The sequence below is a fragment of the Leptinotarsa decemlineata genome, unplaced genomic scaffold (assembly GCF_025532065.1).
Source record: "Leptinotarsa decemlineata unplaced genomic scaffold, Ldec_3_MD MMD2_P_RNA_scaffold_9, whole genome shotgun sequence".
In the NCBI taxonomy this organism is placed as follows: domain Eukaryota; kingdom Metazoa; phylum Arthropoda; class Insecta; order Coleoptera; family Chrysomelidae; genus Leptinotarsa; species Leptinotarsa decemlineata.
This window is the reverse complement of record NW_027412536.1, coordinates 10,620,162-10,637,821: the sequence shown is the minus strand read 5'-3', so window position 1 is coordinate 10,637,821 and position 17,660 is coordinate 10,620,162. Positions and strand designations below refer to the sequence as shown.

At 30.8% G+C, this 17,660-nt stretch overlaps 1 protein-coding gene across 1 annotated transcript; it reads right to left on the bottom strand.

Annotated features, from left to right (window-relative positions):
• Window positions 1-3,165: 3,165 nt before the first annotated feature.
• On the bottom strand, window positions 3,166-13,254 carry LOC111509612 (Cell division cycle 42). Its single transcript, XM_023165383.2, has 6 exons — window positions 13,095-13,254; window positions 12,703-12,768; window positions 12,537-12,649; window positions 6,936-7,045; window positions 6,446-6,581; window positions 3,166-5,638 (listed from the first exon to the last, which is right to left on the bottom strand). The coding sequence occupies exons 2-6, from the start codon at window positions 12,765-12,767 to the stop codon at window positions 5,487-5,489; spliced, it is 576 nt and encodes a 191-aa protein (XP_023021151.1). The 5' UTR covers window position 12,768; window positions 13,095-13,254; the 3' UTR covers window positions 3,166-5,486.
• Between the last annotated feature and the right edge of the window lie 4,406 nt (window positions 13,255-17,660).

The window sequence follows — 17,660 nt, the reverse complement described above, 5'->3', positions numbered from 1 at the left end:
AAGTGGTAATCTCCTGAAGACGCCCACTTGGTTGGTGAAACGCGCGTCGAGAAGAGTATTGTATTTCTGGTGATTGTTCTTGTTTTTTTAGATTTATTTTACGCCAGAAGTTCCAGTTTCAACTTTTATTTTATTTTATGCATTATGTAGGATGAGTATATTTTAGTTTACACTGGATGCATCAATCAATGTATTCAGAAGGATTTGAAATCATATTGCTCAAAAACAGAAGAAATCTTCAAAGTGGGCTTTTTAGAAATTACACAAGCTCCTTCATTCTCGGTGAATGTAAGAGCGATCCTATAAAGGATCAGATTGTTGAATGAATCCTTTGGAGAAAAATTGTTTTTGTTTTGTAAGAGATCATTCAACTATCAAGCAATCACCAATGGGGGATGAGGGGTTTTTGCTTCGTTCATTTTTATGGCATGGCGGCCGGGTCAAGAGCAATATTTATTTATTTTTGATTTTTCGCTAGTAGGTTCTCTAAATACTACGAATGTATATATCAATATTTACTTAAATATCTACATTCGGTTTGTTAATGACTGAATGCTTGAGAGAATGCTCTGATTAAAATACGGTTTCTTGAACGGAAAATATAAATAGAAAGAAATTGAGAAATGTTACTGATTTGGCCAAGAGTAATTTACTTGAATAAAATCGAGGAAGGAATATAAAAATTGAACTGAAGAAGAAAATAGATTTTTCAAAAAAAATGAAAATCCAAAGAAAGCATCTTGAATAAAGAATCTGATACTTTTTGGAGTCAATAAACCACACAGAGATATAACTACCGATTTCATTTGTTCTGAAATTAGGGAGCTGGTAAGTGTTAACTCAAAGGAAAGACATATCGGATGTCTACCCATTGGGAAAAACGGACTTGGCTACTTTGAAAAAATAATTGATATCTCATATCAACAAAAATATATTCTTGTAGCATGAAAAAACTGAAAGGGACCCAAATTGCTATTTTTGAAGAAAATCCGCTGTAGCTTATGGAATACAAAACGTACACTTCCAAAGCTTTGGCAACCTTTCACTGATCTTGAATTTATCCTACGAGAAGAAATTTTATTTCACAAAACAACCCATCAGTCAAATCTAACAACTTGGGCCAAGCAACATAACGATGATTTCCATGACTGCCTGTCTGTAATCAAACTCGTATGACATTCTATATTAAATTTGATATTCCCAAAAGAGTGAGTTTCAAAAAGTTTGCAGCATGTGGGTGCAAACTTTTTGTCAAAATTCTAAATTTCCGAATGGTGTACAGGAAAGAACAAGAAATAGAAATTTTGATCAAGAGTAAACTACCCTTATTTTTGACATTATTGAAAAAGTTTTTCTAGAAAAGTTGTTTAAATTTGTAAACCATATTCAGATTTGAAATCACACCCACCTAAATAACAAAACGAAAAAAAAATCTAATTTTGTAGAGTACTAGTTAGTATCTCACATACACCTTAGACGCCTCCCTCATATTACTATAATAATATTTAAATGCAAAATTTTGTCCAATTTATTTTTCGAACTATTATATCGATGTTTGTTGAAAATGGTTTTTGCTAGTTTTTTGGTGCAAAATTGATATTTCACTCTGTATGTATGTTCATAATAACTATCAGTATGATATAATGACAAGATTACACAAATTAAATATTTCTGCTGTTTCTCTATTTGTTCTATTTTTTCCATGAATTAGAATCATTTCAATTTTGCCATTTGCACTCAGCATTGTGAAAAATGTATATGGACAAATCTCTAATTAGGTAATAAATTTAAAGATGCTCACTCACAATTAAGAAATGCAAAATTGTTTACTTCTTAAAATTTCAAAAAGTCAAAGGTAATGTGATTTTAGAAATTCATGAACAACAATTCATAGATGAATTTTCAATGTGAAATATGAAATTATTTCAAATTCGTATACGATAAACGTTAATATGTAGGTACTGAACTACACACTTACCACAGTTATGATTCCTCAGATTCATTCGTATCCCTATGTCAACAGAGAATTTTAAAAATAACTAATTTTGATAAAACAAATCGGCAGTAAATAACAACTTCAATTCAGACATGATTCACTACATCCTCAACAAAAACTATTCAAACAAGCCGTTAAACAAGTATACCCTCACATCAATGATAATACTAACACTTCAAAAACACTGATTTATACAGGAAAGGCATCAGAAAAAATAAATTCCAGAACAAGCACTTTTCCTGATCATCTGAACTAATACTCTTCTGGACGCGCGATTCATAAACTTGGTTGGTGAAATGGGCGTCGAGAAGAGTATTGCATTTTTGGTGATCGGGGAATGTGTTTGTTTGTTTGTATTTATTCTATGCTAGGTTCCAGTCCCAACTTTTATTGAATAGACTATTAACAGAACATCACCATAGCATACAGGACAGATAACACCTAAAGTAGACATATAAAAACAAGGACAACAAATCGGCTTTCTACAAGCTAAAATGTGGCTCGTGTCCAAAAGTTCATATTTTAATAATATCTAGAAATTCCTAAACCAGAATATGCAAACACAGAAATTTTGAATTAGAGAAAATCAATTCAACCAATGTATGCCATCTGTTGGAAAACAACCACAACTTCGACATAAACTATGATCATAGTATAAAGATTATACTATGCCGACATACTACATATAGAAAATAAAGAACAAAATGTAATCTCCTGGAAATTAATAAACATCAAATTTCCTATCAAATGAACAACACAAAAAGTAAGTCTCTCACCACTTTGAATTTACTAGAATTATTCGAATCATTAGTAACAACAATTTACCCACTTTGTACCTGTTGACTACATTTTTGGTAATATGGCATTACCTTCCAAACTAGTACATTCATATTTGATGCAGTATGGAGTCCCACAACAATTTCCCGGGTTGGTCTCAAGCCGTATACATTCGCAATACAAGCATCTACCATGTATTACAAAAGAGATCTTTCTCATATGTATTATTATCCATCTTTCCAATTTTTATTCTATTTATTGAATCAAATTTACAATATCTAACTTGACAACATTTTCTAGGAGTAGCTATTTTGAGGCTTGTAAAAGCTATGGGAACTTTCAATCAAATAGTGTTACACTTTTCACTGAACATAATGGAAATGAATCACTCATTTAAGTATAAACTTTTAATTTTCATATTAAATAATTCGATAGTAGAATACTTACTTAAATTATACAACATTCAAACGTCTGTACACGCTTATAAAACAATAAAATATACCTACATATTAGTACTAAATCAAGTCTGGAAAAATATCCAAATTTTTATTGTGAATAAAATGTTTAAATAAAATACAATCTTATCACATTCTCTCAAGACCTTTCTCTCGATTATTTTATGTACAATACAAATTAATGAAAACATTACTTGTTGAAAATTCATAAATCTACAAAAGAAAATGCATGGCTGCTAGTTTTGAATGGTTCAGTTTCTACTTGAATTCAGATTCATGGTACAGCAAGAGTTCGTTCCAAACTGAAGGCAAACATTTTCTATGAATTATCAAAAAAACCAAATTCCTAATGTGATCTTTGTGAGAATGAATAGTTTCGTTTTTTAATTCAAGAAGCTTTTAAGCTTGTCAAATCTAGGAAACGACTTCAAAGTCTTGGCTTAGGACCTCCCTAAGATGCACGTTTGTTAGGAGAATGACTGTGTGAGAGAGAGGAAGATATAATTCTCAAATCTCTTCCTGGTTTTGACAAGCTGTACATATATTTTGGAACTTTTTATATATTTAATTGAAAACACATTAGAATTGAATTCAGAAAAAACTGAATGCAGTAATAAAAATACAAGCAGACATTTGAAGAATTAACATACATTTATTTGCAAGTATGAGGTTTCATATCATTAAGAAGGAATTAATAATCTATTCCTGCTTGATAAAATAGTTCTCCATTTAAAGTTTAATCAGCTTTATGAGCTCATCATACGAATTTCTATTTTAACCTGTCAGTCATTACACATTTTCCTGGTAAGTAGTAATCTTTTTTTTATCATGAAGGCAATCAAGTTTTCTACTTCCATCAAAATCTAGTAGTTTGGAGTTTTTAACAAAAATATTAAATAGGTTATCCCATTTCAAAATATTTCTGCCTCCATTAAATTGTTCTAATCATATCCGAATCATATTTTAATGTTAATATGTTAGCACCATTTCAACATCAACAAAAGAAACCTATTCAAAATTGACATTAACATAAAATTAAAAGATTGAATTCCAACCACTTAATATATGTTTATATTCCTGTCATGAAAAATTTCAATTTTTTTATAAACGAGTTTAAAAACTTGAAAGCAAGTGCTATTGTATAATGTTCCTAGTACGCTTTGATCAAATTTGTGAAACATTCTCAACATCACTCTAGTTATAGTTACATAGTGTGTCATAGGATTGATTTTTCAAGAGAAGTGATGGATTAAAAATCTTTTAATTTTATTTTAAGATTGCGATATTGAGTTCTACTTGGTGAAAAATGAATTTTAAAAATATCGTCTACCTTGACAGTGAAGCAAAACTTTTTTTTTTAAGGTAATGTATGCTTTATGTTCATGATATATCAAAATATTACAATAAGAGTTGTTCAAGATGAGAAATAACAACAATAACAAAACAATAACATTATCTAAAAAAAATTTTTAGCTTCACTATTAGTTTTTCAGAAAACGAAAATAAGACAAAAATGTTCAGTCCAACACACCTCTTGTAACATCAATCCTTGGACACACTGTATATTTATCCAAGTACTCAAAATACAAAGCTACCCGTTTGTTGAAAATGAAATTAACCATTTTGGAGCAGGATAAATTTCTCATTGGAGAAGATTGTTCAGTGATTTCTATGTTTATTACCATGCAAGAGTTTATATTATGCGATCCAAATGGATAACTTTTGTTTTATCATTGTCAGACAAATTTTTGGAAAAGTATTTTTTGAATAATCCTTTAATTATCATTTGTATACAGTTGACCAAATATTAATATTTTTGTCCTCTAAAAAATTCTGAGGTACAACATGGCAAAGCATGATGTAATATATATTTTTCACCACATAGTCTTTAAAAATTGCAGTTGTAAGCCTCAAAGTAGGGTTTCGTCAACTTGAAAAAACTCAAATGAATACAATCTGTGCTCTTTTCAAAAATATTACATGTTGGAAACTCCTCGAACTAATTGCCACATTTAATTTGCTGACCGGTCATCTCTCATTTCAATTCAAAAAATTGTTTGGATTTTGGACACACAGAAAATAACTAAATTAAAAAAAATTTGAATTTCAAATGCAATAAACCAGGATTGAAAAAAAGTTATATATTAAAAAATCTGATGAATAACCTGGCTGGAGATAACATTTTTTTTCTCCTCTTCATGATTGTCTCTCCAATCAGAAATACTTTTGAACTTTTTCTAAGCGGAAAAATTGTCAGTTTACAGAATAATACACCTTTTACGTTTGACTGGTTCTGGAGGTTCCAAGGCTGCTAAGATGGCTTCATCAAAGACATTCTTCAAACCCTTTTGTGTGAGCGCCGAACATTCAACATATTTGACAGCTTTCAATTCTTTAGCTAATTTCTCACCTAAAATATAAATGAAATCATATAAAATATAGACCTCTTTGTATTATTCAAAATCTCAAAAACTAACGAATTTGTATGATAGAACTGACCGATACTTGATGAAAATAATAATCTAAAATCTGTTTTTCCGTTAACCAGCTGTCGCACCCCTACGAACGACAACCCTCAGAAGTCGAAACTTGTGCGAGCTAAGGATTAACGAGGTCTTACCTTTTAACGTGTGATTCCTAACACGTTAAAAGGTAACACATTATTATTCCATAATAATGATTTATTTTCCCAAGAAACATACAATGTTTATAGCAGAGGAAAAACACTAATTCAAAAACTAACTATAACATAACTAAGTACGAACAGATATAAAAAAGATAAATCAGAACTTAAACAATATGAATATACATACATATACACACATATATACACACATATATACATATATATATACATATATATATATATATATATATATATATATATATATATATATATATATATATATATATATATACTTGTGATGGCAATGTTTGGAACCTTTGGTGTAGTAATGAATGTTATTGGAGGTTTAATTCCAACACCAAACCCTTATTTTTAACATCTTGACATGTGTTTCAATTAAGTTTCATACAATATTGCCCTTATTTTTACTATAGATAACTCTGTTATGTACCTGCGTCTCAGTCTTAAATCAATTTTTGTTGCCTTAAATTAATTTTACAATGTTGCCTTATGTAACAGTTAGGTAAATGTGACAATAAAATATTATTTTAACAAGCTATATAGTACATATCTTTTTATAGAATGCCTTACCTTGTTCAATAGATATTGGTTTTTGCTTATTTTTAGCCAATTTTTCTATTGTAGCTCCATCATCTCGAAGGTCAACTTGTGTACCAACTAATAAAAATGGAGTTTTCTGACAGTGATGTGTGATTTCAGGAACCCACTACAATAGTTAAAAAAAATTAGAAAAATATTTTAAATACAATGCAAGTTTTCATTTAAAAAAAGGGCCTTACAGCTCAAACATGATATCAATCTCCAAAGTGCTTTTCTGAACCAAAGATGAGTTAAGACAAAAATCCTGTTAATTTAGGTAAATCATTTTTAACGGAACATGTATTTTCTGGAAATTAATTCAAATGGCTTCTTTTATACTTCGAATAATTCTGATCTAATTTTTTTTCTATCTTCTTCATCTGATTAAACTCAAAGTTTGATATTTTATTCAACTTTAAACCCAAAAACTTCAGAAAATATATCCATGCTCCCCAAAACATATAAATATTAGTATAGTTACCTTTTCTTTTACATTTTCAAATGAGGATGGACTAACAACAGAAAAACACACTAAAAAGACATCAGTTTGAGGGTAACTAAGCGGACGCAGACGATCGTAATCTTCTTGACCTGTAAAGGAATCTCCAATGAAATTTCTCAAAAAAACAATATGTAATCAACTTGTACTAATAACATATATCTGTTGGAAAGTTTTGAATAAAAAATTATAGATTCATCAGGAAAAACAAATTGAAGCAATAATGCAAACAAATCTTCAGCAAATATCATAATTAATATGTAATTAGGAAAAAATCCATTAAACAAAAAATGTGGGAAACTTCCAATGAAAGGAAGAAAAAAATAACTGCAATAAAAACTTCATAAAGATATGTAGTACAAGCACAGAAGCTTCTTTCAGATACAAATTAGAAAAAAAACACTTTAACGTATCTTCATAAAAAGTTTTCAATGTAGTTATTTTTTTTTCCATTCTTTGGAAATTTCCCACGTTCTCAAGTAAACTCTTTAGAATGGTTTAATAAAAGGAAACCAATCGTTAGAAATAAAAATCTTAGTAGAAATTAGACAAAAAGTTATTTTCTCTAGTCTATAATTACTGAACAAATATCAATTAAATGGTTTCTACATTTCAATATTCCCAAGACTTTCACTAGGGTGGTTGTGCTTAAACTAAGTTAGCAGAACCAGTGATTCAAAAAATTAATGGGCGACAACTATTTTTTATTCATAAACAATTGTCAAAAAGAAATACAACAAAAACGAAATAAATTATATGAATGTAGGATTGTATCACTAACCCCTAGTTTATAATAATGCAAGGTAAGGTAAGGAAATGCAGAGAGGTAAGGTAAGGTATCCATTTTTTGACGTTCACGAAAAAATAAAGTATGAAGAATTGCCATAGTGATTATAGGTTTTGGTAATTTTTGGGTTGGCAGGAATGCATAAACAAATATTGACATTACAATCCATTTCCATAACCTTGACAGCAGCAATCATTCATATGAAATAAATAATAACTTTCATTTGTATAATATTATGGAAGGCGCATATTTTATATCAATAATAGAACAATACCCAATAATTTATGATAAAAAAAAAATTAAAAGAAATTAATGAAGGAGAAGGCATGACAGGTGATTGCCAAAATAATAGGGCTACCAGAGGAGCAATGTCAAAGATATGTTGGGGCTAAAATTTTCCACAGAACACCGAAAATTTCCTTAATGATTTCATAGATTGTGGTCTTTCCCAAATGGTATGCCCACGCCTCCGACTGTTGCGAAGTTTCTTGCGATAAATAACTGAACAATTTTGTTAGATACATATTTACAATTCCAACAATTCACTTTACTGGAGTGTTATAGCCAATTTCTCTTCTGGAGATATCGATCCAAATATTTTTTTTAACAATGAAGGCGCTAACAATTTCACTAAATGTTCAAAACATATTTTGTTCATTCTTGTGTACATCTGAGTCTTTCTGCTTCTCAGAATGGGTCTAACATTAAACCTCCTTCTTTTTCGTTTCTTTCCCTTGAGTAAAAGATACACACTTACTATCGACACGATCACGGCAATTTTTGTATTTATATCCATCAAAATAAAAATCAAATTTCACAATGTGACGTTTAAGTTCATCTGGTGACATTACTTTTAAACCATTCGGATATATCCGTCAAAGTTCGTAGTATGGCGCTTTCTGATTGGTGGGAGGTAAGAACGCAATGCGGAAAGTTGAAAATAGCCGACTTGTTACCTTGCGTTACTTTGCCTTACCAACGTTACCTTACCTTACTTTTTATCTAGAACGCAAGTGTGTTTTCTCAATGCTTCAACTTTCTTACCTTACCTTACCTCGTTACCTTATAAACTAGGGGTAACTGGTATAATTCGAAGATACAATACAAATCAATTCTATCTTCTTCTGTTCTTGATATTTTCCAGAATTATTGGATTAGGGGGCGTCCATAAATTACGTGAGGTGTTTGAGGGGGGGAGGGGGTCGAGTCAAATCTCATCTAATCTTACGTTGGAGAGAGGGGGGTCCCGGCGAATATCACGCAATTTTTTTCTGATTGAAACAAAAAAAAATTATACTATTTTGGTCCATTTAATCCAGATTGTACATGCTTAAGATTTAATCTTAAGCGTAATCGTAATATGATTAAGATCATTCTCTAATTCATTCGAAAGAAAATAATTTCATTCATACTTCGACGTTATACATCTACTGACTGTCAAACCACCATATTTGTTTTATACCAAATAGCTCAATTTAATCTGAATTTACGGTACAGTGTAGCCCGTCCTTTGTTTTCGCGCCACTGTCAGTCGAATGCGCGACTCGATGAACGAGAGCGTACGAGCTCATATGGACAAATGGATTCCAACAGTCTCTCTTGAGACCGCGCAAGATTCTCCATGGACTGAATTAGAGTAGATATTCTTGTTTCAATCACAGTAGTTACGATTTAAGTATTCTTATGTTAAATTTTTATTACACTTATAATTAAACTCTCAGCAATATTGATTACTAGTCTTAACTAGTCGTAAATAAAAGCACGAAGCAATTTTTTTTTTAACAATAACCATCCAACGTGTTTACGTAAGAAACCCACATATAGAAAAATCTCACGTGATATTGGGGGAGGGGGTTGAGTAAAATCTCACGACATCTCACCAGGGGGGGAGGGAGGGACAGAAAATTAAAAAAAAAACACCTCACATAATTTATGGACGCCCCCTTATGCCAACTAGGAGATATCCATAATTCTTCTTTCCTCAATTCGATATCAAATCAGCCTATTTACGTTTCTAAAATTTGTTGTTATTGTGTGATGAATTTTTGAAAAATATTAATTTTTGCAACATTACAAATTTCTAGTGTGGTACACTTTTTTTAGTTCCTGAGTCCATGTTATAATTCTTATATATTTCAAAACAAAAAAGTTTGAGAAAATAGTTTGAAGTATGAAATCCTCAAGACTTACGATTAAATTTAAGTGAAACAAAACTGTGGAGTTATGATTTTGCTCATCTGTGATTGGCCTTGAAAATAGTGAGTTATGAATGTAATATATGGATGTATGAATGTTAAATGTCACATAAGTACTTTCAAAGATAAATAAAATACTTGTTCGCCCTGAAGTCAATTTGAATTGATTCAGTATATAGTCTCAATTGAAATCCCAAATACTGATAGTAATGAAAGCAATAAGGGATAAGATGTACTTTGTTCATAAGTTATATCAATAAAAGCTCTTAGTATATCATTAAATAAACATGCTTGTTAACATAATTCACAACTATGTATAAAATCTTCTGTTAAGTTTCTGTAAATCAAAAGAAGAGGACAACAAAACAAAAAAATGAAGAGTTCTTCTTTTTACTAATGATTACTTCTACTTGCCAATAAACAATCAGAATAGTCAATAAAATTTTTTGTGTGTTGGGAAAAAAGCATTTTGTCCTCTAGAATTGTCTTCATGAACTCTTTAACAAAAAATATACTTTTTTTTGTTTTAGAAAAAAATTATATTTTAATGAAAACAAAGAAGTTGATTCATTACGAATTAGTGCAATTATCACTGATGAATTTCAAATGGCGGATATAATGAATTTACACTTTTCCTCTATTGGTGAAAATATTTAAAATGATTCAAATAATTATTATAATAATATTTAAACATATTTATCCACTATTACTGGAGTTTTTTACTAACACAAAATCATATTTTCAACACCTCGACACATGTTTCGATCACCAATTGATAATCTTCAAGAGCAAGATCAGTTTGATCTTCCTCTTGAAGATGATCACTTGGTGATTGAAACACGTGTCGAGGTGTTAAAAATAACGATTTGGTGTTGGGAAAAAACTCCAGTGATAGTCATTACTACACCAAAGGTTCCAAACAGTGCATCGTGAATATTTATCCACCTTTTAATAATTCCACAAGTTTTAGACACTCTTAAAAAAAATCATGTCCTGACCCAGAAGGTTTTGTTAAAAAAGATATTTTGAAATTGAAAAATATATTGGTTAAATCATTGAATAAATTAATTAATGATTCATTTTCAAGAGGTACTTTTCCAGATGAATTGAAACATGCATCGGTAAGACCCATATTTGAAATGATGCTGAAGATCCAGAAAATTACAAGCCAATACCATTATTGGGTATTTTTGAAAAAAATGTGAAAAAAAATAGTTGATTCCATAAATGAAACTTATAAAAATTTGACCCAAATCAATTTTGCTTTCAAGAAAAAGTAGCACACAAATGGCAGTTATGGAAGTAGTTGATTTTATTTAGGATAATCTTGATAAAGGAAATTATGTAGTAGCTGTTTTTTTTTGGACATAGAAATGGCTTCGACTCTGTCAATCATGAAATTCTTTTGAAAATTTTAGAATCAATGGGAATTAGAGGCAGGGTAAATGATTTTTCAACTTCATATTTCACTAAAAAAACTATCTGCACTCAAATAAATGAAGTGACTTATGGCAGACATTTAATAAATAAAGGCGTTCCTCAAGGCTGTTTTGGGTCCAATTCTGTACCTATTATACATACAAAATATTTGCCAAATTAAATTAACATGAGAGTATACAATATATGCAGATGATACAGTACTTTTATTTGCAAATGAAAACTCAAAAACTTTAGAAAACACAATTAATGATGATCTGAAACTTTTTGAAAAATGGCTTTACTCAAATTTTCTTTCAGTTAACCCAAATAAAAAAATTAGTAAGATATCACATTAAATATTTCTATAAAGTAAACTATATTTTGTCTATGGTCATTATTGGCTCTACAAAAATAAAAAAAACAGAGAAACAAGAGCAAGCCCAGAGAGTGTGCCCCGACAGAAAAATATAAATATCTTGCCAGAGATCCGAAAAAAATGCTATAGTATAGGTATGACTTTGAATTTAGCTCTGATAATGAAAATAACTTCAAAATATCCATAGAGTAAACGGAATTCTGTTTGAAATCTGTTTTTTCTGTTAATCAGCTGTCACCCTCATACGAACGACCACTCTCAGAAGTTGAGAAACTTGTGCGAGCTAAGGACTATCGAGGTCTTACTTTTTAACGTGTGATTCCTAACACAGTTGCAGAATCAACCCAGCTTCAACCAGATAAATTATCTTGAGAAAAATATCTGGTCGAGGCGGGAATCGAACCCACGGTCTTCCGATCGTGAGTAGGGCGCACTACCACCGCGGCCAATTCTACAATTACTTACACAAAAAAAAATAACATTGACAGTATCAATTATTGAGATTCCATCGATAAAGATGAAAATATAAGTAGTTACTGGAAGAATCAGTGTATAAAAACAACAGAAATGGCTTTATCTATATCCGAATCACATCAAAAATTGCAGCAATAGTAATGAAACATGAATTTGATATCTGTCATCCTTGAATTTGCAATAAGACATTCAGGGAATACAGGGCAACTGTTGCACATCAGGTAGAGCTGAAGAAGGAAACGCATATCTATGTTCAAAACAGCTAAGAACTTTCAGCAATCTAATTTGTTCATTCTTTATAAAAACTGTTTTCCCCATTATTTTATTTTTACCTGCTGTATCAAATAAACCAAGAGTGTAGGGTTCTCCTCCTATCATAACAGTAACAGCATAGTTATCGAAAACTGTAGGTACATACTCAGAAGGAAACTTGTTTGTTGTATAGCTGAAAAAAAAACACATTGGTTGTCTAATTTTCCAAAAAGTTCATAGACTTACCTGATGAGTAGGCAAGTTTTACCAACTGCTCCATCTCCAACTACCACACACTTGATAGTCTGCATTCTGAAAAAGTAAAAAAAATATCAGAACAAGTGCCAGGGTTTGACAGTCTAGAAATATTCAGAGTTTAATAAAGCAAAACCTCGTTGAATGCCTCGTGTAACAATTAGGTACGTCACACTCTACATGAAATTACGGTAACAAGAAATTCCAACTGTTTGAGAAATGTGTAAGGTGTATGGTTAAATTATGCACAAATATTTTTTATCACTGCTGCCATTTTAATGCATTCCAAGCGTCATTTGATGTACACATTAGTTCCGGAAGTATTTTTTTACAATTTTCTTTAGTTTTCGAAAAATCGAACTCATATACAATTTTGTACATACCTTTTTTATAAAATAACTCTAAAATTAATTTTAAAATTGTATGAAAAGTATAATAAAACTACACTTTTTGGGTTGGGTTCACGTACGCGAATTCCTAGAAGTTTTACAATCCTACTGTAAGGACATCTACTCGTTAAAATGTGAACTACTACTGGTATGATCGCTTGTTACAAGGGATATTAAAAAATTACTCACTGGCGTCTACCTTTCACTAACATTCTAACATGACGTCATTGACATGTCGGTATCCAAATAGTCATTAGAATTAATGGCTAAATTGAATAAATATAAATTTATACATTCTCTCACAAGTTTTGACTTCGTTTCAGGTAATTTCTGTAAAAAAAAATTTGTTTAGAAGTGGTTATTTCAGGAACATATTTTAAGACAGATTTGATGTCCGCGTTACAATCATAAGATATGTTCCGAAAGTAACAAAAAATGTGGTTTGGTGATACTAAAATCGCCACCACTGTGATACTACTGAAAAACCAGTTAAATTGAAGATGCTTTCTTGAAAACTAGTGAATCACGTAAAATTAACTGATGATTTTGTTGTTAATTGTGACAATTGACAAACAATGGGTTTGAATTCGAGATTTTTGAATAAGTGATTGCTGAAAGAATTCCTCGGTCACGTTTAATAATAATAATAATAATAATATGCTTTATTATCATAAGACATAATCTTGTAGACAAAGCTTGTATAGTACATACTTAAAAAAATGCAATACATACCAACTGAAATTAAAATAAATATATAAGTAGTGCATGGGTACAAAATATGTTAAAATGGAGGATATAAAAGATATGTATATTATAAAAGAGTAAAAGTCAAGTTTCAAAAACAGTAGTCATAACAACTCAAGAGCTCCTTAATAAGTAAGGATAAAAAATATGCAGTTGAAAGCTATCGTTAAAATATTCATCCAAAGTATAATAGGGTCTATCAGATAGAAATTGTTCGACTAACTTCATGAATTGGAAGTCATTTATATTGGTAGATCTTATGTCCATAGGCAAATGATTGTACATTTTTCCAACGTTGTAAAATATGGAGTCTCTGGTAATGTTTTTTGTTGGCACAGTGAGTTTCAGAGTGTCTGCAGTTTCGTATGTTATAATGAGAAGAGGATGCAGCAAAATTTAATATATGCCTATTTATTAAACACACAGATTCCAGTATAAATAATGCAGTTACCGTCAGAATATTATGTTTTTTGAAGAAGGTTCTGCAGGAGTCTCTTGGTTTAAGGTTTCCTATATACCGTATTGCCCTTTTCTGTAAAATTAATAGACTTTTGAATACAGTTGGACTGCATGCTCACCAAAACGGTATTCCGTAGCGTAAATGAGAATCTATGAGTGCATAGTACGCCATCTTTGCAGTGCTGAACCCCAATTCTTTATAAATCACTCTAACCGCATAACAGCCAGAGGAGACTTTTATAGTGAGTTGTTTAACATGATCCACAAATTTTAAATTCTGATCAATGAAGACGCCTAGAAATTTAGTGTTATTTTTAGATTCCAGTGATCTGTCTTCAAAAAAAGTTCATCGATTGAGCATCTAAATGATAATAAATTTGTTTTAGTTGAGTTAAAAGATAAAATGTTTGAATCACACCAATCTTTAACTTTTTTCAAGTCGACAGATATTATTTTGTGCAACTCACAAGTGTTTTTATTGTTCTAAAGTATGGTAGTGTCATCTGCAAATAAGGTGAACTTCCCAGAAATATTGAGCTTGGTGAGATCATTTATATATAATATAAAAAGAATGGGACCTAACACAGAACCTTGTGGAACTCCAGAATTAATTTCCCTTTTTTTTTGAGAGTTGAGATGTTTTGACCATTTGCGTCCGTCCCATTAAGTAGGAATCGAACCATTTGTGAGTTACTCTTCTGCATCCATAACGTTGGAGCTTTCTCAGCAGTATTTTGTGATCAACGCAGTCGAATGCATTTGACAGGTCACAAAATACTGCGGCAGTCTTTTCACCGACATTTATCTCAGAATAAACTTTATTCAGAAATGAGAAAATAGCATCGTGCGTATTTTTATTATTCTGGAAGCCGAATTGATTTTCACTGATGATGTTATGCTTATTTATGAATCCAAGTAGTCGTTTTTTGACTAGTTTTTCAATAATTTTTGCGATGGTTGGTATGAGAGATATAGGGCGGAGATTAGAGGAATCATCAGAATCTCCACCCTTATGCAGAGGAATGACCACAGAGGTTTTAATTATTTTGATCGAAATGTTATCGTAGCCTGCAGTATTTTTGTTTTTAATATCCATCATGATTTCAATTAATTCATTAATGTTGGTGTCATACAGAGATAGGTTCTCATCCAGGTCAAAATTTTCTAAATGAATCATAAGGGCTAGTAATATTTTTACTCATATTTTCTGCAATAGAGCAGTACAAGTAATTTATAGTATCAGGACTTAGAGTAATGTTATATTTTCGTCTATTTGAGTTTCATTTATAATTGACCAGGACTCTTTCAATTTATTGTGAGACTCACTGAGTCTATTATTGTGAAATATTTCTTTTGCTCGCTTCATTGTCAATCTATAAATTCTACGGTAATTATTAAAGTAGTTTAAATAATAAAGATTGCTTGTGAATTTCCGAATATAATGCATCGACCGCATTTTAATAGAAGAAACTTTCAAACCTTTTGTCGACCATGATTTTTTTTGTTTTATTTTGATTTTTTGTATAGGGAATGATGCCTCAAATACATCCATTAAGATGTTGTGAAATAAAGGGAAAGGATCATTATGTGATAGAATAACTTCCCAGTCAGTCTGAGGACAATTCTGATAGAACCTATTGTAATTTGTCCTGCTAAATAGTCTTCCATATTTACATTTGTTTTGCTTATTTGACAACCAGAACGGCACTGAGCAGCAAACTGCCTCATGGTCAGATAAACCTGGAGAGCTGACTGAACATAATACTTTCTGCTCATCAAAGTTGCTACAAATATAGTCAATGAGAGTAGACGAAAATTGTGAGATACGGGTATTGGATTCAACATGCATAGTTAAGTTGAATGACAAAAGTAGGTTTTTCAGCGAATCGGTGGCTAGCGATTCAAGATCATTATAGTTAATATTGAAATCGCCGGCGACAATCAAAGAACAGTTAACAGATAATTGAGACAGTATTAATGAATCGAAGAGGTTTTGTATTAAAGTGTATAATATATTAAAATTCTTGCAAAGCGCTTTCGACTTTTGTCATCATCAGTGCTCACTTGTCAGGCAACAGGAAGTATCATGATAAGTGAATTGTACATTGTAATATTTAAATTATATAAAACAAAATAGGCTTATAGCCAAAAAATACATTTTTTGGATTCAGGCCATGTGGTTCAGTCAAAGTATTTTATAAAGACAGTAATAATTCTAAATTATTCAAAAATATATTAAAATCTGAGGAGGGAGAACGATATATATACAAAATATATAAATTATTTGCCTTACAGTGTCAGATAGAAAATTCAAAATTGTTATCTTCTAATAATCCATTAAATTTGTCAACATGAGTGAACATAAAGTCGATAACATCATTATTTTTCATTAGTATGGCAGTTCCACCATGATTTGAAGACTTTCTGGAATAAGTAGATACCACCGTGTAGCCCGGTATACCTATTTAATAGGTTCATTTTCATTGCACCAGTGTTCAGTCAGTAGGAGTAGACTTGGAAAATTTAGGCTATCCAAAAATATATATACTTCATCAATTTTATTTTTCTGCCTACATGAGCTATAGTTTAGCTTGTTTTGAGAGATACAAAAAAATCCTGAAACGAATAGTTCTTGTAATTGGATAGTGAAAAAGTATGTCCTATTTTATATACCTACACGAGTAGAATCTTATGATTTTCTCAGCATTTTATCATTTACATTTTCCGAAAAATTATGAAAAATCTAGTAATGAAAACAATTAACTCCATAAGTCAAAACAGATTTATTTTAGCAAATATCAAAAAATCATATGAAAAACCTAGTAAATCTATCGCAAAGCAAATGAAACTAACAATATAAGAAAATTATTTGTTTCTGTTCATCAAATTCATTTCTCGTAGGCCAATGGAATCTGGATTCTTTTTTCCACTCATAATTTGCCCTTACAGAACATAAAAATGAGCTCAACTCAGAATCTCAAAGAAAAAGACTGAGGTTCCTTTACACAATCACCCATTCCTTGTTTTATCGAATAGATGTAGATAATAACAGAAAAGAAAAGTAAAGATATTCATCATTGATTTGTGGAATTCTCCAATTTTAGGTAGGGGCCAATTGTAATTTTTGTTTTACTCCGAATCATCAGAGTTTGAAAATAATGCTTGAGAAGAAGTGGCCAACTTCAATATCCATTTTAATTACTGTGGATTGATCAATTGGAAAATTATTAGTTTCTACTTAGGAATTGTTTAACCACTGACTCTTCAGTGATACACTTGACAATTGACACAACCTTGTTGTTTCAGACTTAGGGCCGGTTTATCAATATGTAGTTAAATGCTCCTGTTAGCTACCTC